This window comes from Engraulis encrasicolus, chromosome 13 (assembly GCF_034702125.1).
Source record: "Engraulis encrasicolus isolate BLACKSEA-1 chromosome 13, IST_EnEncr_1.0, whole genome shotgun sequence".
In the NCBI taxonomy this organism is placed as follows: domain Eukaryota; kingdom Metazoa; phylum Chordata; class Actinopteri; order Clupeiformes; family Engraulidae; genus Engraulis; species Engraulis encrasicolus.
In genome coordinates this window covers 47,389,542-47,414,541 of record NC_085869.1, presented here as the reverse complement: position 1 = coordinate 47,414,541, position 25,000 = coordinate 47,389,542, and the positions used below count along the sequence as shown (strand labels likewise).

General features: G+C 44.7%; 1 protein-coding gene across 1 annotated transcript in view; it reads right to left on the bottom strand.

The window, feature by feature from the left end:
* The window catches only part of rab3gap1 (RAB3 GTPase activating protein subunit 1), an 81,650-nt gene that overhangs the window by 15,682 nt on the left and 40,968 nt on the right, over positions 1-25,000 (bottom strand). Inside the window, exons 18-19 of the mRNA XM_063214083.1 lie at positions 22,681-22,818; positions 4,376-4,633 (exon numbers count right to left, since the gene is read on the bottom strand). Of these exons, the coding sequence (XP_063070153.1) occupies positions 4,376-4,633; positions 22,681-22,818 (396 nt within the window). The remainder of the gene's footprint in view (positions 1-4,375; positions 4,634-22,680; positions 22,819-25,000) is intronic.

Here is a 25,000-nt window from a genome sequence, read left to right as displayed (position 1 = left end):
AGCGCTTTCAGCTCATGGTTGTTCATCACATGTTCGTATTCAGCATAACTCCTTATGACAGGGATGGCACAGGCAGGAGATGAGTCACACAAATCCATAGCGTTTGTGTGTGTGTGCGCTTGTGTGTGTGTGTGTATGTGTGTGTTGTAGAGGTGGGGGTTTGTGTACATGATGAGAGAGAAGAGGCTTTTCCCCTGGTGCCTTTTGTGGGTCAAGAGTCTCTCGTGCAGCGACAAGAGCGTATGTGAGTATGCCACTTGGCGTGTGTGTGTGTGTGTGTTTGCTAAAGTGTGCACTGCTTCAAGCATCTACAGAACGCCACGCATAGTTGCGCTGAGCTGAAGTACTGGTGCTTTTGTGTGGGTGACAATGGTGGTGGAAAAGAGCACTTCTTCAGCTCTCTCTCTCTCTCTCTCTCTCTCTCTCTCTCTCTCTCTCTCTCTCTCTCTCTCTCTCTCTCTCTCTCTCTCTCTCTCTCTCTCTCTCTCTCTCTCTCTCTCAATACTTGGCAACAACCAACCAAACAATAGCTGTAAAAACCCCCTCTGTTAGCTCAGCCATATTTATTATGAGTGTGCCACAATGCCAAGGTTGTGTGTTTCGTTTTTGTATGGGCAGCTTTATTTTTCCTTTTAACTCTTTTAGCTCAGCAACATTTACCAGTGAACCCAATGTATGTAATGTACTATGTGATAGTTTTACTAGTTTATTTCCAGAATTCACAAATGTTACCATTTTCACAAATAATTACCACCAGCAAGTTCTTAGTATTTGTAAGTGAAAAATGACAAGTAAAGATGGATCTTCTTCATATCTGCCATTTTGATTTTCCAGTAATAGACATTTTAGCTGCAAATCCTACATATTCTGCAAATCCTACATATGATATCCTACAATCTTACTGTGCATACTTTACCATACAAGTTGAGTCTTGTTGATTGATTCCGTCCCCCCTATTCAAACCTATTTACTAGTGTACCAAATGGCTTGTGTTTTCTGTATGGGCCATTGAAAGTTGACTCTAGCTGTTCCATTTTTCCACTCAGCGGTATTTACCAGTGTACCCAATGTCATGTGTTTTCCGTATGGGCTGTTCTTTTTTTCTGCTATTCATTTATTTATTTAAATTCATAAATGATGTCCCCAATAACCCAGCATTCAAGCCTGCGGGCTCTCTCTCTCTCTCTCTCTCTCTCTCTCTCTCTTTCTCTCTCTTTCTCTCTCTTTCTCTCTCTCTCTCGCTGCAAAGAGAAGACTCTGGGCTGCAAGGTGACCTGCTTGTGCCTCCCGTATGATCTTGACTGCAATCAGAGGACTGGAAAAAATATGAGCGTTTCACTCATCTCCACGGACAAAAAAAAGAAAGGAGAGAGAGAGAGAGAGAGAGTGAGAGAGAAGGGGGTACTGTGTGTGTGTGTGTGTGTGTGTGTGTGTGTGTGTGTGTGTGTGTGTGTGTGTGTGTGTGTGTGTGTGTGTGTGTGTGTGTGTGTGTGTATGCGCGCGTGTGTGTGTATGTGCGTGTGTGTGTGTGTGCGTGCACCGGCACATATTTGCGTGTAGTGGGGGTGGTTGAGTGAGCAAATGAGAACGGAGGAGGCAAGAAAAAAATAATAATAAATTAAAATCAGCAAATTAATTCAGAGCAAAATCCTGCACCTGGAGTTCCCCCAGCTGTGCCCAGGAGGATGCTGAAGGACGGCTGAGACGGCGACCTTCAAGCTGGAGCAAGGTTCCCCACAACTCTCCCTTACTACCCCCACCCCCACGCCCCATGTAGAGGGGAGAGGAGAGAACTCCCTTACCCTATATACTACACCCATCCCCACCCCACACCTCCACACCCCGTGTAGAGGGGAGAGGAGAGAACTCCCTTACCCTATATACTACACCCATCCCCACCCCACACCTCCACACCCCGTGTAGAGAGGAGAGGAGCGAACTCCCTTACCCCCATCCTATATACTATATCACACCTCCACCTCACACCTCCACCTCCACACCTCATGTGGAGAGGAGCGCAGCGGAGTAGACCCCCTAACGGGCACACATTATGTTCTAACCTACTTTCCTCCAGCATATGCATATACACACATACACTACGGTCCACACAGGCATTCACACACACCTCTCCAGAAACGCACTACACACACACACACACTGCATTACACACATATGCACACACATGGGTACGCGCACACACACACATGGCGCACACACACGCACATGGCGCACACACACACACACACACCTGTAGGTGTTCACAAGGTCTGTGGCTCGGTCACCCACTACTGGGACACCAATGTGGGGATCACGCTCCTGCAAAGCTCGGTGACCGCTACCTGCTTTTCAACCCTGACGATTTTTTTCAGGTTTTTTTCCTTCTCTCTCTCGGTTTCCTTCCCTCCTTCTCCCTCCTCTTCCCAGCCCAATATTTTTTTCTAACACCACAAAGATACGCAGGCGTGTCCTTTGCTAAATTTGTTATGAAAGTGTTCAACAGGGGGGGGGGTGCCCAAAAAGTGACACTCCTGAGAAGCTGCTGCCCGTTCTTTTCCATCCTCTACTGCAGGTTTTTTCCCTCCTCTCTCCCTTTCTTTCTTTCCTTTTTTCCCAGAAGGAGGCGTACGATGAGGCAATGCGGTGCAACTAGGCTTCCTACAGGGACACGAGAGCTGCCGAAATGAACAGGGGAGATGCTGAGAGAGAGAGAGAGAGAGAGAGAGAGAGAGAGAGAGAGAGAGAGAGAGATGGTGTTTGGCTTTGTCATAAACAGAGTGCAGGCATGAGGGCCAGCTGGGAGCTTCCCGCATTATCAGCCTGGCGAAGCAGCACAAAATTACCAGTTACAAAACTCTACAACACACTCCCTGTGTCTCCGTTTCTTTGTTTCTCTTTCTCGGTCTCTGACTCTCTCTCTCTTTGTCTATTTCTCTCTCTCTTTGTCTATTTCTCTCTCTCTCTCTCATTCCAACTCATTCACTCACTCGCTCCCTTTCTCACCGAGAGAGACCTATACCATAGAAACATAATATGTTACACAATATTGGCAACATTTGGACAAAGAGCTAATTCTGAAAAGACGTAGTGAGGATAACAGTTTTTTCAGCTGTTGAGGTAAAGGTACAAAATATTGCTACAGGTTTAAAAGACATTACATCTCAAAGACGTAGGATATTATTGCAGTACTAGTTAGTATAAGTAGTACAGGCTTGCGGCCAAGCCTGACTGTGAGGTTAAGCTTGTTAAGACTTCTATTTACCACAAATTCACAGAATAACTGGGTGCCTTTCAGTGATATTTGTGATTAGGCTACTACCCGACAGAGCCAGTGATGAGCAACTTGGATTCAGAAACTACAATTCAGTGCCAAAAGACCTGGTTTTACCAGTCCAAACAGGGCAAATGGTCAGGTAAACCAGGACTTTTGGAATATGTGGCACCAGATTACAGCTTCCGATTACCATTATCTGAATAATGGAGGTGTAGGAACAGTCCACCCTTTTTCGATTTTCACATATTTGCAGTATTTCCAAGTATTATACATGAATGTTTCTTCTCATCATATTCAGTACTAATAGATTACCTTTTTACATTTTTTACATTTTTTACATATAACATTTTCACATTCTTTATCTTTACTATTTTTATTTTCCCCTCCCTGACTACTCCTGTGTTATTTGTGTCTTGAAATGTCCATGTAGGCATTTGTTTTTTTGTGTATTTATGTAAGCTACTGGATACCTGAATTTCCCCCTGGGGATTAATAAAGTTACTCTACTCTACTCTACTACTCTACTCTAGATTGACATTATTAGCATAGCTTAGCACAATCAATGGAAGTCAATGGCAACACTAGCATCGAGCCACAAGTGATCACTGGACATAATTTAATAGCCATTTTGCACTCTGGTCAATATATTCATTTCAAAATGCTCTACAAGCAAATCTGATGATGTTTTATTTGGTACCATAGACCAGTGTTTCCCAACCAGGGGTACGTGTACCCCTAGGGGTAGGCAAGCACACTGCAGGGGGTACTTGGAAAAATGTTATTATTTTAACAAATGTATGGAGCAGTCACATCAGGACAGAGAACGCTATGTAGAACATGAATTAGGGGGTACTCATGGCACAACGAAGAGGCTTAGGGGGTACACCAGACAAAAAAGGTTGGGAAACATTGCNATAGACTTCGCTGACTTAATTAGTACCATTGCTATGTTAACTATGGTTATTCCTGTCAAACTAAGTACTGCAAACAAATTGCAAAAAAAATCTCATATTTTCGCAGGGCTTAAATATAGATTTCCTGAAATAAAGTGGACTGTATTTTTAAGGAGACTTAAATGTGGAGACAAGAGTAATCTCCACGCACCTTCTCGGCCTCCTTGGTGTCGTCGAAGAGGCGTCGTTGGCGGCGTGCGGGGGTGACCTTGGCCGTCTCCCAGGCCTCCACCCACATGTTGCCCGGGATCTTCATGCGGGCACTCAGCTCACCCCGCACCTCCTTCCTCGTGGTCGTCGCCCCTTCCCCGCTCTCGTCCGCCACCTCCACCTCCACCTCCTCCTCCACGTAGTCCCGCGGAGAGTACCAGCGCACAAAGTCCTCCAGGCAGCAGCCGGGGTTCGCCGCCTGAAACGCCACCGCAAACAAAAACAAAAAACACAACAGCAGTGAGTTGGAGGGCAAAAAGGTCAACAGAATTTTGACGTGATTTTATGGTTTTGCATTGTGAGTGACTGATACAGTGCATTACATGCAGCTGGGGTCCAACGCCTGAACAGCAAACAATGGGTTGGGGAGCAAAAAACGTCAGGGAAGAATGATTTAAATTTTTTTGAGAGACTGATATAGTGTATATTTCATAATTACAAAGGTTTATGCGGCAGACTAGTAGAGGTTCGCAGCCTAGAACACTGCTGCAGGGCAGGGCAGGGAGCAAAAAAACGGTCAAAGAAGAGTGGTTTTACCTTTTTTTGTATGCATGTTTCTTTTTATTTTATTTTAAAAAAATGTTTTACATTTTTGAGTGACTGATATATGGTATGTTTCATACACAGCATATGATGTAATACAGTACAGGTTTAGGTGGCAGAGCAGCAGAGGAAAATAATAAGTGGATCCCAAAGGAAACCAAAACAACAATGGAAAAGGTCAAGGGGGAAAGGTCAAGGAAGAGTGCATTTGTGGTTTTGCAATTTTTGCTTTGTAAGTGACTGATTGTGGTATACAGTTAGGGCCAGAAATATTTGGACAGCAACACAATGATCATCCTTTTTCACCCTATACCCCACCAACATGGATTTGAAATAAAACAAACAAACTGTGCATTAATTGTAGACTCTTAGCGTTAATGTGAAGGTGTTAACATCCATATCGCATTAACAGGATTGAAATAGCAATGTTTTTTGTCTGTGTTGCCCACTTTTCAAGGGATCAAAAGTAATTGGACAGTAGGCTGCTCAGCTATTCTCCAGTCAGATGTGTGTTATTCCCTTACTACACCATCACCAAGATGCCAATACAAGGTCTTAGAGTTAATTTGAAGTGTTTCATTTGCATTTTTATATATTTTTACGGAATGTCCATGAGATCCAAAGTCCACCTGTCACCATCAGTGATGCAAGTCATCATAAGGTTGAAAAAAATCAAAACAAACCCATTTGAGAGAGGGGGAAACATTGAATGTGATTAATTCAAGAGTTCAGAATGTTGGAAAAACGAAATACCAGAGCAACACCAAATTAACTAGCAGACATGGAAGACAAATGCTCTGGATGACAGACAATATTCTGTATCTGGTGAACAAAAACCCATGTCCCAACAGTTGGTCAGATGTAGAACAGTGTCCAGGTGAACGGTGGATACATGTACATGTCCAAGGCAACAATCAAGAAAAAGATCAAGAACATTCAGGAACACTTCACCATAGGAAATGCAGAGGGTTCACTAAAAGATGTAAATTATTGATTGCATCAGAAATAGCAATACCAGATTTGGCTTTGCCAAACAACGTCTTAAAAAGACTGTATAGGTCTTGAGCTACATCCTATGGACAGAGAAGACAAAAATCATCTTGTACAAGGGTAATGGGAAGAAAAGAGTATAGAGAAGGAAAGGAACTGCTCATGATTGAAAGCATACCACCCAATCAGTGAATCATAGCGGTGGTAGTGTCATGGTGTGGGCATGCATTTCTGTCAATACTATTTTCCCCTTGTATTTATTGATGATGAGGACTACCGACAAAAGCCACAGGATGAATTCTGAAGATTTTCAGGCTGTATTATCATGTCATATTAAAACTAATGATTCTGAACTCATTGGATAATGCTTCACAGTGCAGATGGACAATGACCCAAAGCTTCATGTGAAAGCCATTAAGCCATTTCTACCCCAAAAAAGTAGAATATTATTCAATGGCCCAGTCAATCACCTCAGCTGAGTACGATTGAGCAAGCATTTCACTTGCTGGAGGCAAAACTGAAGGGAAAATATCCTAAGAATAAGCAGGACCTGAAGACTGTTGTAATAGAGAGCTCACTATAGCATCACCAGGGATAAAACCCAGTGTCTATTGATGTCTATGGATTGCAAATTACAGGCTGTAACTGACTGGAAAGTATTTGCAACCAAATAATTAAAAATTGAAAGTTTGTTGTATAAATATTAGACTGTCCAATTACTTTTGGTCCCTTAAAAAGTGGGTGGCACTGATAGAAAATGTCAGACTTCCTTCACAGTTCACTCGATTTGGACGCAAACACCCCCATATTAAAGCTGAAAGTCTGCTGTTAATGTACATCTCGTTTGTTTCATTTCAAATCCATTGGGATGGTGTACAGCACCAAAAAGATGAAAATTGTGCAGATGTCCAAATATTTATGGCCCTAACTGTACATTATATCACATGCTATATTGTTTAAAGGGTTAGCTGGCAGAGCAGTAGAGTAGAAATGAAGAGGATCTCGAAGGAAACCACAAGTTGGAGATCAGAAGGTCAAGGAAGAGCGTGTGGTCTTATTACGTTGGCATTGTGAGCGACTAATAATATATGGATATTGTTTACATGTTTAGGCAGTAGAGCAGTTGTCAACTGTTGAGTAGAGATAGTTTATTGATCCCCAAGGAAATTAAGGGTGTTTCTGCAAGTGTATGAGTGTACGGTATGTGTGCATGCATACTGTATGCAAGACACTGTATTGGTACCTGTGACAAAAGGGGCTAAAAGGTTATGATCTTTATTTATTTACTAATTTATTTCATTTTACATTTTTGTTTATGGTAATTGATGTGGATATTGGCAGTTTAGTTTAGCATACAGTGAGTCCAATATGTATTTGATCCCTTGCTGATTTTGCCGGTTTGCCCACTAATAAAGACATGATCAGTCTATAAATTTATGATAATATGTATTAAAACATGGAGAGAAAAAATATAAAATAAATTCCAGAAAATAACTTTAAAGAATATATTTTAATTAATTTGTATATCATTGAGGGAAATAAGTATTTGATCCCTCTGGCCAAACACACTCAATACTTAGTGGCAAAGCCTTTGTTTGCAAGCACAGCAGTGAGACGTTTTTTGTAGTTAACCACAAGTTTAGCACAGACACCAGGTGGAATTTTGGCCCACTCTTCTTTGCAGATCCTCTCTAAATCATGAAGGTTGGTGGGCTGTCGCTTGGCCACTCTGACCTTCAGTTCCCTCCATAGATTTTCGATCGGATTGAGGTCCAGTGACTGGCTGGGCCATTCCATGACCTTGTTGTGATGTTTCTTGAGCCAATCCTTTGTTGCCTTTGCTGTGTGCTTCGGGTCATTATCATGTTGGAAGACCCAACCACGGCCAATTTTCAGCTTCCTGGCAGAGGGGAGGAGGTTGTCCTTCAGGATTGTACGGTACATGGCTCCATCCATCTTCCCAGTGATGCGGTGAAGTCAAGGGCGTAGGTTTGACTTGAGCTTTGGTAGGGACAACTTCAACCAAAAAAAAAAGCAAACAAAAAAAACATAGATTCTTTATCTAGATTAATCTGACTGGTATTATAAAATTAATCTAGGCTCATTCAATATAGGCCTATGCGCCCTACCGAAATAATGACTATGGCCTATAAGTAAGGAAGACTGTTTCTTAAACCAGGTGGCACATTAGACCAGGGCTCATATCCTTTTCCCAAAATGAACAGTGCTATACAGTAAGTGGTTCATGTTCAACACAGATAATTTTATTTAAACAGAATTGCTTCAACGACTAAGCATATCTAATGGGCCTGGACAACATCTCAATGGAGAGAGAGAGAGAGAGAGAGAGAGAGAGAGAGAGAGAGAGAGAGAGAGAGAGAGAGAGAGAGAGAGAGAGAGAGAGAGAGAATATCTGTATCTTACTTTAAAAGGGTAGCGGCTCCTTTAAAGACGTAGGCCAGGCTACTCTTGGGCTCCTTTCTGTAAAAGCAGTCAAGCTCCATCAAGACCGAGCCCCTTTGTCCTGGGAGAATAAACGACCCTTTTTTGCCTGACAATGTCTAAAACCCGACTTTTATTCTCAGAATGTCAGAGGAATCACAACTTGAAATTAATTCCTTTTGCCAAAATGTTTGCAACATGCGGCACACGCGGCACGCGGCAACCGAAATGAGCAAGCATAAATCGCATTTAGCTATCGAGTTGTTTGACAGTCGGAATGTTTTGCAATTATGGCATGCATTGTGTGAGGTGTGTGGATAGCCACCAGGCTACAGCAACTAATTCAAACGGTAGCATCTCCAGCATCTTCCCATGACTCTCTTATTCATTCATTCCCATGTTTATTTGCATCTACCAGGGCTTAATCGATGGCTACAATGAGACCGTTAAAACTTGCACTCGAAAGGGAGCGTAGGCGCTTATCTTACCTAGATCTTATGGGGCCGTAGGCTTACTGTTGAGGTAGCATAACTTCTTATGCCAGTCGTCTTTTTCTTTTTGGTATCTCTGTGGCTCATAAATGTCAAATTCAGAAGGAAACATGTATGCCGTTTGAGTTTAATTCCAATACGAGACAGATGCGTTCACTTTTCAGCACCACCAGCGTGGACCACTGCTTCCGCCTGGCCGCATGTTGCATCCAATAGCGGCATGGGTCATCATAGCTCACTAACTAGCCAATTTAAAATGTTTTTAAATGAATGCTACCACTGCACAGTATATCGAAATATTAAACTAATCAATAGATTTTCGTTCTTTTATTAAATCTTTTTTTTCAATTAATAGCCTATATCAAAAATTGGTCGGGACTATTTTATATCCCTTGAATATTGGTTGTGACATGTCACGACCGTCCCTACCCAAATCTACGCCCATGGGTGCAGTAGCCCTGTACCCTTGGCGGAGAAACACCCCCAAAACATTATGCTTCCACCTCCATGCTTGACTGTGGGCACAGTGTTCTTGGGGTCATAAGCAGCATTTTTTTTCCTCCACACATGACGGGTAGAATTGAGGCCAAAAAGCTCAATTTTGGTCTCGTCCGACCACATAACTTTCTCCCAATAACTTGGTTCATCTTTCAGGTGATCATTGGCGTACTTAAGGCGCGCGTCCACATGTGCCTTCTTGAGAAGGGGTACCTTTCGGGCACTGCGGGATGTTAACCCATTGCTGCGCAAAGTGTTGCCTATTGTTTCCTTGCAAACTGTGGTCCCAGCTGCCTTCAGGTCATTTGCCAACTCCTGCCGAGTGGTTGCAGGATGATTTTTGACCGTTCTCAGAATCATTGCTACCCCACGAGGTGGAATCTTCTTAGGAGCACCGGACCGAGGTCTGTTGATGATCATGTTATGCTTTTTAAATTTTCTTACAATTGCACCAATGGTTGTTACCTTCAAATCCAACACCTTGCTAATCTTTTTGTACCCCATTCCAGCTTTGTGGAGATCAACAATCCTGACTCTGAGGTCCTGAGACAGCTCTTTGGTCTTCCCCATGGTGAACAGTTTGGAATCTGTCTGATTGTCTGATTCTGTGAACAGGTGTTTTTCACACGAGTGATTAGTGAGAACAGGTGGCTTCAGTTCAGGTAACAAGTCGATTGGGAGTGTCTACCTGGTCTGTAAAAGCCAGAACTCCTAATGAATACTACAGTCGGTCCCCCTACAATGCACACCCTTTACCGAGGTAATGCCACGTCATCCACCTCGGTACGTACCGGGCCTAGCTGCAGTGTACCCAAACAACCGCCGGGTGGCACTTGGGAGCGCTCGCTCAATACCCATTCACTCACACGCACACACGGGCGCGCACACATACACATACACATACACATACACATACACACACTCTCTCTCTTTCTCTCTCTCACTCTCTCTCTCTTGTTCATATCAGATAACCATAGCACAGAGTGGTGAAGAAGCGCAAATGTGTTGGCAACATTTATTACCATATGGAATATTTTAGACAATGTTGACGGCATATTAATATGCTCATATTCACCAGCACGCACCGATTCAGCGGATAACGACATGCCTAATTAAATTGTGTGAGAACACCTCCAGGAAGTAAGAAGAGTCATAAAAAGAATAAATAGCCTAATGAATTTTCTTTTCTTTTTTTTATGATGATCGGATGAATTGCTATTAATGTGCAAGCTCTAGCCTATGTGTAGACGTAAATTGAAGCCACAAGCCCCGATACCGATTCTCGCATCGCAAGATTTGAAACGTCTAATATTGCAACTTCAAACTTGTTATCTGGATGTGGATACTTTTTTCATTTCGTAAAAATTATGGAGAGTGCAATAGGCCTAAACCTCACTGCAGTAACCTACAGCGCCGCGTTTGAGTGTTTAAGCGTTGGCTATTTATCTTACATCGCCAACAGCTGGGGCGATAACCTAACCTACACTTCCGTAATCAATGCTTAATTTGTAAATCACAAGGTACCGGAACGCAAAAAACATATGACATCACAGCGACGGTGAGTTGGACAGAGGTCCCGGAACGCACAGAAAAACTATAATTACGCAAAAGAATACAAAAGGGAAAAAAACAGATGCAATTCCCTGCATTTGAACGACATTGAGTCCCATGTCAGCTCATATCCATACGTTTGTTTCTTAATACAAGGGACGGTTGGCAATCCAATGCCTATTTTAAACAACAGCCATAGCATAGGCTTTGTTGGCGACTTTGTTGCATATGATTTGGCTGATCCGCATGTGCTGTTGCGATATGCCACTTCACTGTTTCGAGAGCTCGCGCACTGATGGTAAGCGAGCGGCGATTTTCAGGGCTCGCGCACTGATGGTAAGCGAGCGGCGATTTTCCCGGTAGAGTTGGCTTTTCACACTGACTGTCTGCTCGCGCTGCGGTCCGGTTGAAAATCCCTCCGACCAATGTTTTATTTGGAGTGTGTAGGCCCTATTTGAATGAAATATCACATTGTCTTTGCTGTTTTCGTGCTCAAATTGACTTGTAAGCAACTGGCGGGTCTTGGGAGAGAAGATAACGCGTGGGCACACATGCTGAGCGCTCGCCAGCCGAGGAAGATCTCATCCTCTCACCCAGGCTGTCTTTTTCGCTAGGCAACATGACTGATCAATGCACCAAACGCAGCCCAGGTGCCACTAGAAATTAGTATGTCCAAAACCTTGTGTGCCGACCAAAATTTGATAAAAACTTTTAAACAATGTTTGGCACAGCCAGTGTCGTGCCGAAAAGCGAGTCCCTGCCAGAACAAGAGTGCCCTCATTGAAACCAATGTCATTTTTTGAGAGAAAAATATACTCATTTTTGCAGAATGAATTACATAATATATGAACTAAAATATGCTTATGAAATATTACTCGTCCCCCACTTAATATGAGCTATTTGACTGAAACTGCAACTTTTGTTATGACAATTAGGCTATTCGATTCCTTTATGGAAATAATAGCCTACTGAAATTGTAACCAGCTCTTTGTAGCCTAATTCTTCCAGAAGGAATGCAGATGTTTTATGGATATGCTTTCCATCCATGCACTCTCCGTGCAGGGGTGGTGGAAAGACACCAAACGTGCCATCACCACCCCCCGGACCCACGAAACCCACTGCGCTCCGAAGTTGAATTCCTTTTACTTTATTGCTATGTGTGCATAAAGCGCATGTTCGATTTGCTGTAATAGGCTACGACCAGTAGCCTCGACGTGTCTGTCTTTTCTTTTCCTTCTTTCAATATTTAGTAGGCTAACATATGTTTAAGCCTAAAAATATAATAAATAAATAGAAATAATTTGGTATCCATGTCTGGTTAGCGTCTGGGCATTTGTGGTCTTTACCTGGTTCTCCGCACCATCTTATGACAATGTTGAACAATGTTGAACAAAAAAAACGGATGCACACACGTCATACTCTTTTATTACCTCATATTGTTTTTATTGTAGGCCTATTGATTTTTAATTCTGTGTATAGACAAATAAACGTAGGCTAAACTTGACATTTCAGTAAGAGTGTAGCCTACATTTATTTTACAAGTATACAGAGTTTTAGTAGACAATGCCTACACAGCAGCCTTTACAAGTTGCCTAATGTAGGCTACACTGCAGATAAAGACAGCAGAAAACATCCTTTCTGCCCGGCTTAACCAGAATTGCGTTCCGTCCCTTTCGCTGTGTCTCCTGCGACTCGGCCTGTTGTTTGTGCAGTAGTGCGCTCTTTCCCTTCACCTACCAGTGGGCTCACCACCTAGATCGATGATTTGGTCGATGACTGTAGGCCTATCCAGGTGACTGGACACTTAAAAGACTTTGTAAGGATTTATTTTTAGGCATAGCCTACTTAGATTTTTTTTGAATGCCGCCTTTGTCCTGAGTGAATTCTGAATCAAGACCAGACTGCGTTGCTGCCACCCTTGTTGAGTCACTAGCCAACTGCACTTTTTGCACCATGGGATTTACAGTATGGACACGGGAGTAAGGACATTGAAGTAGGCTAGGCTAGGCCTACACCTGGACACTTAAAAGACTTTGTAAGGATTTATTTTTAGGCATAGTTTGATTTTTTGAACGCCTTTTTATTGATCTATGTTTTTATTGCTATTTGTAACATCACAACAAATAAACATTCAAACTTTTGAAACAATATCCATACTCTGCCTTGCATCTCTCGTGTGTGTGTGTGTGTGTGTGTGTGTGTGTGTGTGTGTGTGTGTGTGTGTGTGTGTGTGTGTGTGTGTGAAAAAAAAACTCTTGGCCGCAAACTGTTAAACTCACACGGCTTGGAGGGGCGCTTACATAAATTTCAACTGACTACAGTCTTCAACTGTGTGACGCTATGAATGTTTGTCTGTGGGGGAGGGGGTGATTAAACCCCTACACGCACACAAAAGAGCTCGTGGTGTGACAGGTTATCCAGCCTCCGAAGAAGGAGTCATAGTTCACAAGTGTCCACAAGCACTAATAATAATAATAATAATATTTTTTTAAAAAAACGTCTTTTTTATTTAATTTAATTGTAGGTAGGCCTATGCAAACTGGATTGGGAGATGGTGAATGAAAGACAGAAAAAAGTCGAGTTTAAATTCACATGGTGGTCTTGTTTAGGGCTCACACTTGTGTTATTATCAAATGCCCTATCAAATGCCCAATGCTAAATAAAACGTGCAATTTGCTGACTGTATTTCTACTACTACTAAAACTGGGGGATGGACAAGCATGGAAGCACAAACACAGGCAGACGCCTGGAGGGGCGCTTACATAGATGTCAACTAACTACAGTCTTCAACTGTGTGACGGAGTGAATGTTTGTCTGTGGGGGAGGGGGTGATTAAACCCCCACACGCACACAAAAGAGCTCTCTCTCTCTCCAACAACACAAGAGGGAGTATTCGCATTGGACGCACTTGTTTAGTCCCTCACAATGTGTACGGCCTATGCTTGGTTGCCATATTAAAATCAGGTTTTAAGAAGAGCACACACAATCGAATCGAAAGTAGCCTATAGCCAAATATTTTAATTAAATTCGGGCGGTTGGTTGAATCATTCAACTAGCCTAATTAAAAATAGCCTATATAGTAGCCTATATAGGCTTACCACCAACAACAATTATGAAATAATGAAAACAAATTATACTATGTAGCCGCCTTAACAATAGAAGTAATTAGGCCTATTAATGAATTCGTTTGCCAAAAAAATAGGCCTAAGCAAAAAAAAAAAAGAATTTCACACTTATCTTAACACTTATCATACTGTCACAGGTGGGGGGTGCGCGTTTGACAGCGGCACCCCCACTTAATACCAACTACCCCGGGGAGCATTGTACACATCAGGAAACACCAAGACAACAAAGTCATTTAAATCAAGTATTTATTTTCTATTTGGAGACATAGTTCTGTATGCATGTGTGTGTGTGTGTGTGTGCGCGTGTGTGTGGATGTGTAACCAGTTCTCTGTCCGCGGGGTCCAATGGTCCAATGTCTCTGATCAGCACCTCAAACCTCTCACTCGGTCCGTGCGCATCGTAGCCTCCGACAGGTTGGGCGGGGCCACCTGGCTCGTCTGGGCACGCGGAGGCGGATCAGCTGGTGGAGATAGGAGAAGGGTAAACAGGCTTCCAGTCTCTGAATTCGTATGAATAACGCACAGGGGGATGCTAACTCCCATCACCAATTGTGAATAAAATATGCCTACACAGCACGAGTAACTAAGCTACTTATTTAAAGGAGCACACGTGAGCAGCACAGCAACCAACACAGCACACATAAAACGATGGTGTAGGGGTGGCCATCCTCGCTGCGCAAAAAGTCTTTTCCGATCGTGCATTCGCTGGGTCCGGGAGTGAGAGAGTGAGTGAGTGACAGACAGAGCGGGCCAGGGGCAGCGCACACAGCGGGGAGGAGGCTTCAAGGTGAAGGCTATGGTGACCAGGCGTGGCACTTAACTTCGGTGGTGAGCGTCCTCCACCACCAGCTTTCCAACGCAACCTCTTCGTGACTCTGGCCGCAAACCTCGTTCAGGCAATATGCCGTCCGCGCCATTCGTAGTCGTCTGTTGCTTGTGTCGTCCAAAGGACCGAACGCGTGCCCCATCTTCTCCTGGCCCCATCCGGATACCGGCGTGCAGCTCACCCCCCTCCCAAGGCTGCCCCCCGGCCGCGGTAGTCTCTCCGACCCTTCTCTTGTGCGGTAGCTGTGCGTCTCGTCGTCCTCCGGATCCTCCTCGCCATCTTGCCACCTGCATTCAAAAAGCCCATACCCACCCCGTACACCCAATCACCTTTCTCCCTCTTCCCATTGGCACCTGCAAACATTTGCAATCAGTGAGAATAACAGTTAGTCCAAGTTTGTCACCCCCGTGACAATACGACTGCTGTGTGTTTTTTTTTTTTTTTTTTAAAGGCAGTGCACAGCCTTTTGTGACACGTCGTGGTGTGACAGGTTATCCAGCCTCCAAAGAAGCGGTCATAAGTGTTCACAATCCGTTCCTGGCATGAATGCAGAATAATAAAAACAAAACACCGTCGACTGGCGGTCTTGTTTAGGGCTCGCGCGTGTGTTATTATCAAATGCCCAATGTTACGTGCAACACAATGTCGTCGCCAAATTTAAAATTCGATCTCTCTCATGCTGGCGTTACGGGACACATTTAATTACAATGGTGTTCCTGTCTGATTGAGTCGGTTTTAATTGTCTTTACCGGTTCAAATTGTAGTAGGTATGCAAACTCTGTATCCTGAGGATACCCGTTCCTGGCTTGAATAGCGCTGAAATAAGTTAGAGACGGATTGGGAGACGGTGAATGCAAGACAGAAAAAAAGTCGAGTTTAAATTCACATTGTGGTCTTGTTTAGGGCTCACACTTGTGTTATTATCAAATGCCCTATCAAATGCCCAATGCTAAATAAAACATGCAATTTGCTGACTGTATTTCTACTACTACTAAAACTGGGGGACGGGCAAGGACGGAAGCACAAACAGACCACAGACACAGGCAGACGCTGCTCTGCAAAAGCGGTGCTATACTGCCCCCCGCATTCCGAATGGCCACAGGGTGTAATGATCACGGTACGCTGCCGCGGCCCGGCACGGTAATGAGCAGATTGAAGTTACACCATCTGTAAGGGATCAAATACTTATTTCCCTCAATGAAATACAAATCAATTAATATATATTCCTTAGGTTCATTTTCTGGATTTTCTTTTTAAATATTCTGTCTCTCCATGTTTTAATACATATTATCATAAATTTTATAGACTGATCATGTCTTTATTAGTGGGCAAACCGGCAAAATCAGCAAGGGATCAAATACATATTGGATTAATTAAGTTAAGGAATGCAACAGTACCTGAGAAAGGTATTTGAGAGGACAAAAAAGGCCACAGGTGAAAGGGGTTAAATGTGTAAGGGACCAAAGGCCAAAGTTCACATATTGACAACATACTATGGTACATAGCTTCCCTAGAGCAAGAAGATTGGACAATGACTTACTAGGTGGCTGTAATGGGAAGCGCTCTACCGTACATCATTACCCTAAATACAAAACAAAAACAGGTTTCTAAAGAACAGTGTAATATTTTTAAGAGTTAATTTCCAGAATTCACGCCACCCATTCACAAATATTTCCTTTCTCACAAATACTTACCATCACCATTCAAATGACAGCAAAAATAACTTAATGAGTGAGGCAACACCTTCTTAAATTCACTGAACCCAAAGTGCATTGACACCGCTACCAAAATCCCTCATGTCAGGGGGCCCTCCCCAATAGCTTGAGGAGGAAAAAAGGTGCACCTGCACCAAGTCTCTCTTTGCCTAGGGCCCCCAAAATACATTGATATGGCCCTGGGGGGCATATACAGCCATTGGCTGGACCTTGGAGGGTAAGAAGGTAGGTGGGTGGGTGATGGGAAGAGACAGCCAATGAGAGGGGAGTCTGTGAATGAATGAAGTGAGTGTGGATGGAGCAGGGAGCTTCAGGTATCGGCTCTTTTTTGTATTGGCGTGTCAGTGACAGCATATGAATCACCCAAACAGTGAGGAATGAGCTCAGTGAGGAGTGTCAAGCCAACGCTCTCCCAGATGAACCAGCTGACGAATCCCTGCCCCTCTTCCTCTGCTCACGCACGCACGCACGCACAGAGACAGCACACACACACACACACACACACACACACACACACACACATACACACACACACAGGCAATAGACACACACACACACGCACGCACGCACGCACACACACACACGCACAGACACACGCACGCACACACACAGACAGCAGACACACCCACACACACACACACACACAGACAGCAGACACACACACACACAGACAGCAGACACACACACACACACACACCTTTCTCCATTCACTCTCTCTATCTGTACACACATACATACACACAAACACGCCTCTACCTCTCTTTCTCTTTCTTTCCTCATAGACCCACACCCACACAATCACAGCCGCCCCAAACACACACACACACACACACACACACACACACACACACACACACACACACACACACACACACACACACACACACACACACACACACACACACACACACACACACACACACACACACTTTCTCCGCCAGCTCCCAGCGTGACCTTTTCTGTCTGTCTGGCGAAGTCCCGCGCACTCTTACGGCTGATAATTACCGGCGTGGAGAAGAACAAGACATAATGATCTGAAGTTTTTACAAAAGTGAGCCGCAGTACTCTGACACGAGGTGTTACTTGCTGGAGGAAGGGAAGGGAAGAGGGGGTGTGGTGGAGGAGTGAGGAAAGAAGGGATGTAGAGAGAGGGGGGGGGAGTGTGGAAGATGAGGGAGGGAGGGAGGGAGGGAGGATGAGGGAGGAGGGTGAGAAAGGCGCAGGTGCAGAAATCAGGTCTTACTCACTTACTCGCTCACACATTCCCTCTTCCCCAAACAGAGACACACATACCTTACACATACAGACAGACACAAGCACAAACACGCACGCACACATACGCACACACACACACACACACACGCGCACGCATGCACGCACACACACACACATACGCACCAACACGTGCAAACACACACAGATAGATGTGTACAAGGGTGCGCACACACATTCACACACACACACTACTTTTTCTCTCACTCTCTATGGAAGGTATAGAGGAGCGATGCAGAGGGGAGGAGGCGGCGGGGAGGTGGAGGAGGTGTGTGCGTATAGAGGTGTGTGTATGTGTGGGTAAGGGAGAGAGAGAGAGAGAGAGAGAGAGAGAGAGAGAGAGAGAGAGAGAGAGAGAGAGAGAGAGATAGAGAGAGAGAGAGAGAGAGAGAGAGAGAGAGAGAGAGAGAGAGAGAGAGAGGAGGGGTTAGGGGGTGTACTGTCATATCTCTAAGCCATACCATTCATCATAACCAAGGCTCACCGGCTCCTCTACCCAGAGGGACATGGTAATTAAAGCCAAAATGCCAAATGATGCTTGGCTAAGCACAATTACAGGCCTTCCTCCTCTCTAAATATAGAGGCCATTCTCAGCTAAGGGGGCCATTTACTGGGGGGCTTCTAGCTGCCTAGCTGCCTGCCTGCCTGCCTGCCTGCTTGCTTTCCCCCCCGCTCCGGAGTGCTGCAGATGAGGAGAAGAAACGAGAGAGGAGACGAGGAGAGGAGAGGAGAGACAAGAAGGGTGGAGGAGAGGAGTAGGGAGAGAGGAGAGAGGAGTTGAAGGTTGGAGAATTGTGGAGGAGGGGTGGAGAAGAGAGAGGAGAGGAAGTGGGTGTGAGAGGAGATGAGGAGAAGAGAATTGTGGAGGCGTGGGGAGGAGAGAGAAGAGAGGAGAGGGAAATAGATGGGGCGGCACGCCCGCCGACAAAAACTGGAGCATTTTGTGGGGCAGTCAAGACAAAGCCGCACGGCTCTTCACAAGTGATAGAGGAGCGGAAAAAGCAGAGGAAAAAAATGAAAAGAAAGTAGGAGGGAAAAGGCCTTAGAACGAGAAAAAAAAAACACAAAGAAAAAGAGAGGGGGGGGGGTGGCTCGTCACGAGTGAATGAGAGTAGAGGGGGAAAAGAGAAGGAAAAAAAGACCGAAACTAAAAGAACAGAACAGAAAGGGGAAACAGCGAAGATGATGAAGAAGAAGAAGAAGAAGGGGAAAAGTCACGGCTTTCTTTAAGGCTGCCTGGTGAGCTTTAGCTCAGTCGTGGCAGGACTAAATGCCATTAGCTAAAATTAGTGGGGAAGGAATGAAGGGAGATGGCGGTGGAGAGTTGGAGGGGTGGAGAGGTGGAGGGGCGGAAGGGTAAAATGTGATTAGTGCATCATTTCTGCGAGGGGTCCCTCCTATCTTCTCCGATGTCTGAGGAGAGGCCCTGAGCAACCAGCGAAGGCATAACAAAAGCAGATCATTTAGCACCATTAGAGAATGAGAGAAAGAGAGGAAAAGTGTAGGGGGGTAACGAGTGAGGAGGAGGAAGAAGAAAGGAGAGAGAGAGAGAGAGCGTGAATGAGAGAGAGAGCGTGAATGAGAGAGAGAAAGAGAGAGAGAGAGAGAGAGAGAGAGAGAGAGAGAGAGAGAGAGTAAAAAGGAGGCAAAGAAACGGGGATAAAGGGGGGCCTACAAAAGTTAATAAGGCTCTAAAAATGAAATGAAGCGTCCCTTCGGTTGCCCGCTGTCGTCCCCTATTCCAGGCCCATGCGTCTATTAGTTTCTCCCCTAACCACCAAATCAATTAGGGCCCAGGCAAGGAGGAAGGCAGGATGTGTTGGGTGCAGGGCAAGGAAGAACGTGCGCGCGAGCGAGCGAGCCGGGCACTCGCGGGCGCTTTGAGGATGTGAGGCGGTTCTCTGTTTTTCACCTCCGAGCGGAGAACAAAGCGATTCTTCAGAGCGAGGTCCTAATGACTAAACAAGACTTCAAAATCTCTTCCGGCAACTTAAAAGACATGCGGTCAACGCAGATATATATTTATATATATATATTTATTTATTTATCTTCCCCACTGCTGTGCCTTCAATTACTATTAGTGCCGTTATTGCCGGTTGATGGAGATAGCGGGGGGAATCATTATTATTATACTATTATGCTGGATATTTCCATTTTTTTTTTCAATCCCCAATCTAAATCCTGGTGTAATTGAAACGACATTTTAGCTCACACACAATCTAATTACACATAATTAACCTGAACCATCTGCTCTGAGTTCATTTCTGTGTTTTTTTTTGTTTTTTTTAATTATTCTTTGATTCTTTTGCTAGTGAGAGAAACAAAAATAAGGAGAGTTGGCCCTCCGTGGTTAAGAATAGAAGAGAAAAGGAGGAGAAGGAAGAGAAGGAGGAGGAGGAAGAGGAGGAGAAGGAGGAGGAGGAGGAAGATGAGGAGGAAGAGGAGGAGAAGGAGGAGGAGGAGGAGGAGGAGGAGGAGGAGGAGGAGGAAGAGAAGGAGGAGGAAGCAGAGGCAGAAGAAGAAAGGGGGAAAAATGATTTTGATCTATCTCAGTCTCCCTCTTCTACTGAATGTCATTCTCCAAATAAGCACTCGGTGATCTGCTTACTGGGCTGTTTCTTTTTTGCTTTGCCGCGTGCACCTGTGTTCTGGGAATGCAACTGGGCCACTGGTGGCAGAGGCAGCCAGGGAAAGGGCAATGCTCCCAAAAATAACACCGGCCGGTGCTGCTGCTGCGGCGGCTGGCGGTGGCATAGGTAAAAGCCAAATAAATTGCGTTGACGATGACTAGTGCACATTTTCCAAAGGGCATTACAGCATATTGTTACGATACCTGCATATTTATTTATTTAATAAAAACAGTCGGCGCATACGGTATGGATCTGCCAGTTAAGCTTCCACCTATTTCATCTCTTTATTGTGAGCTGCTTCGATGAGTTTTTATGTCTGCCATTATTGTCACAAGTCTCTGCATTCTAACCAGGACCGGATTAAGATGGCCCGGGGCCCCTAGGCTACAGGTTGTCATAGGCCCCCCACACACAAAAAATAATCAAACAAAATTACAGTGTTATAATTCTGAGCTATAAATTAAGTCAACCAACTAAAATATAAACAACAGTGTTTTTTTTTCATTACTGCATCTGCAATTCAGCAAAACTGTTTCCCTTGACCAATCAGGGGGCCCCTGGCTGGTGGTAAGTGGGGGCCCCTAGGCTGCAGCCATATCTAACCTGTGTATTAATCTGGCCCCTGATTCTAACACCATTGAACAGCTCCATTGCCCAAGTCCCCGACAAACGAACCGCTCGGCTACAGTAACTGTAGCAAGGCTATCCTTTGGCTGTGTGTCAGTGTGCTTCAGAACCATGAGCACAAAAGCCATACTTTACCGCTCGCTGTGAATAATAGGCCAGTCACGGCTTCCCTGCCGACTGTCTACATAGCAATAAAGGTAATGGGCCTGCATAATTCTCGAGTAGGTACATAATACAAAAGGTACATAGGGCATAAATCAGCAAGGGGCTACAAACCCAAAGCTCAGACAGGGTCTCCTAGTGTGCTACAATACGACCCATCCTCCCCCTTGTCCTCCTCCTCCATGGGAAAGAAGACACTACAGACTATGATTAAAGGAGAGGCTTGTCACGGCGTTGAATGTACGCAAAGCAATGCTGTTAGGGAGACTTGATTACATTTCATGTAACCCATATGGACTTGAACATTTCATGCAGCATAAAAACTTAACAATGAGCGGTTGGTTGCTAACACAAAGTGAATGGGGCATTCATGCCTCCTACAGTACGCCTCCTACACCACCATGGGCCCTGAGCAGGAAGAGGCAGAACACTGTGATTAAAGGAGAAGTTCGTCACAGCGCTGAATCGACCCATAGCCTCGCTGTTAAAATGCTGCTGGGAGGATAAAGACATTTCATGTAACATAAAGACCGAACAACGAGCGACTTGCTGTTAACAAAAAGTGAATGGGACTTCTATGCCCCTTTTCACTTGTGTTTGTCTAAGAGCTACGAATTGCTCCTAAATTCTCCTTTAAATCTACTCACTCTTGAGCCAATAGAACCGCCATTTAGCCCATTCATTTTTCTTGCTCAACAACATCCTTCTAATGCATTCATGAAAAACATGAAAGGATGGGTGAATGAGTCAGTCTTGCGTCCTATGTTGTTTACCAGCATTCAAGTGAACATATAAAGTGCAATATATTGACTATGAATTAATGGGCACACGTCCTTGACCTTGACATGTCCATTACATGTGAGCTGAGAAGCTCTGACCCAATGTGTTGTAGAGGGTAGAGGGGGTGGGTGAGTGTGCAGGTGTGTACGTGTATATGTCTTCATATGGGTGTATTAGTGTGTGTACTCTTTATTGTGCGTGTATGTGCGTGTATGAGTGTGTGAGTGTGTGCATGTAGGTGTATTCTATATGTATGTGTTTATTGTGTATGTGTTTATTGTGTATGTGTTTATTGTGTGTGTGTGTGTGTGTGTGTGTGTGTGTGTGTGTGTGTGTGTGTGTGTGTGTGTGTGTGTGTGTATTCTATTTGTGTGTGCGACGTGCGTGTGTGTGCATGTGTGTGTGTTTGTATTCTAGTTGCGTGCATGAGTGTCTGTATTCTACTTGCGTGCATGAGTGTACGTATTCTACTTGTGTGTGTGTGTGTGTGTGTTCGGTGCCTGCACGTGTATGTATGTGTATATACTGTATGTATGGCCTGTATGTGCGTGTTATTCATTCCGAGGGGTGTGTGTGTGTGTGTGTGTGTGTCACCTTGAAGGACTCCATGTCGGAGAGCAGGCAGGCGCTCTGCATGCGGGCGCGCAGGTGAGCCCCCTCCGCTGACGTGCCCAGCTTAGCCAACACCTCCGACTGCTCCTCCAGAGTGTCCTCTGTCATGGGCGCCGGCTCCTGGAGAGGGAGAGAAGGAGAGAGAGAGAGAGAGAGAGAGAGAGAGAGAGAGAGAGAGAGAGAGAGAGAGAGAGAGAAGGGGAGAGGGGGAGAGAGAGAGAGAGAGAGAGAGAGAGAAAGGGGGAGAGAGAGAGATAGAGAGAGAGAGAATGTGACTTTTATGCACTTTTATTAACAATCGTTTATGAAAACATCAACATCACCAAACCGATCGTGAATATAGAATTAAATAAACAGATCAGCACTAGGATGAAGGGGGGATGCAGAGAAAGAGAGGCAGAGAGGCAGAGAGGCAGAGAGGCAGAGCGACAGAGGCAGAGAAAGGTTGGGTCAGAGATAGAGAGAGGCAGAGGGATGGAGAGGGATGGGCAGAGTGAGAGATAGAGAGGGAGAGGGAAAAGGAAGAGGGCAGAGAGGGGATGGGAGCGCAGAATGAAAGACGGAGATACAGCAAGAGGGGAGAAGAGGTGGAGAAAGGTGGAGAGCGAAAGGGAGGGGCATAAGAAGGAGATAGAGAGGGAGGGAGATGGACAGAAAGCAACAAAGACAGAAAGGAAGAGCGAGAGGGAAAGAGAGAGAGAGATAGCCTCAGTCATAGGACCTAGTCAAAGATAACACCGTAGACTAGAGGGAGAGTTTACTTTGAGCTCAGACAAGTCTAAACACAAACAGATGTCTGGGCGGTGAGAGTGGTGGAGTCAAACAGGTGTTGGGGTTGGTGCGCTACACGCGCACATCACATCGCGCTGTCAGTGCAGCGACGGCCCTTCACATTCATTTAGCCCATACATCTCCAGAGGAAGGGTGGGAGAGTGTGTGTCTGGGTGGGAGAGGAAGAGAGAACGAGTGTGTGTGTGTGTGTGCATTCATGTGTGCATATTCAAGAGAGAGCATGTGTGCCAATTTGCGGTTTGTCGTGTGTGTGTGTGTGTGTGTGTGTGTGTGTGTGTGTGTGTGTGTGTGTGTGTGTGTGTGTGTGTGTGTGTGTGTGTGTGTGTGTGTGTGTGTGTGTGTGTGTCCTGCCTCCACAGGAGCCGAAATGCACCCTACCCCCATTAATGAACACAGAGACCCTGATGAGGATCTGCCCAGAGTGCTTAGGGCCGTCGCAACTCATATAATCTCTCTCTCTCTCTCTCTCTCTCTCTCTCTCTCTCTCTCTCTCTCTCTCTCTCTCTCTCTCTCTCTCTCTCTAAGAATATTGCCTGCGACTTAATGACTCGGATTCGGTTGGCTTCAGATCGGAAATTATGCTCAAATGTATATTTGGAAACGCAGTCTTTTTTTGGTTTCCGCCTCAGCTTTCCAACACCTGGACCTGACGTGTGGCTGTGAACTAAAGTGACGCCAAAGTTTTGATGGCAGTGTTCTCTATCGTGACAATCATTACTTTTTTTTTTGCTCGAATGACTTCATCATTGCCATATGGCATTAATAATAACTGCAATGTAATCGTTAAGAAATGATAAGCCCAAGCAATATGTCAAAGAGAGTTTAAATTTCTGTTTAGTTTCTCTGATAATCTCTGATAATCCTCATTTACGATGACTTGATTTAGGGGGTGGTGTGGTGTGTCCTGTGGCAATGTATGGGCTGGCATGCCCATGGGGAGTCCATGAGGAATCTGGCCTGGGTCCCCATGTTCAACTGTCCTGTCTAAATAAAGGCTAAAATGCCCAAATAAATATTAAAAAATGTCTTGATTTAATACTGCCAAGTCATGCAAGGGCAGATTAAAACCAAAACCCACCCTTGTGTAGCAGCATGTGGCCTTCTTCAGGGCATAATAACACAAAAAAAGGCTGGAGGATAGGTGCATTTGGGTAGTGAAGGGTAATGTGGTCGTGGTCTGTTCAGAGAAGATGTCTCATTTAGTCCAATGCTAAGCGCATATTTCCATTCTCTGTTATGGTGTTTTGTTGCTGCACAATGTCTATTCAGACCAGATGTGTATAAAGCAAAAGTCAAGATGTAAGCATAACACTTAATAACATTACACAGCAATATTAGCTGTTACACAAGTTATTCCACTGCCGCCAATGGCGGTTTCCACTTTTCCTCAAATTCTACTTCCCCCTCTGCTTAATCCTAGAAATGGTTTGCTGTTCTGATGCTGTGTAATAGCAAGATGTCTACTGCATGGCTGAGAAGCAGACTGTGCTGATGTTCATGCCGAGGCTGT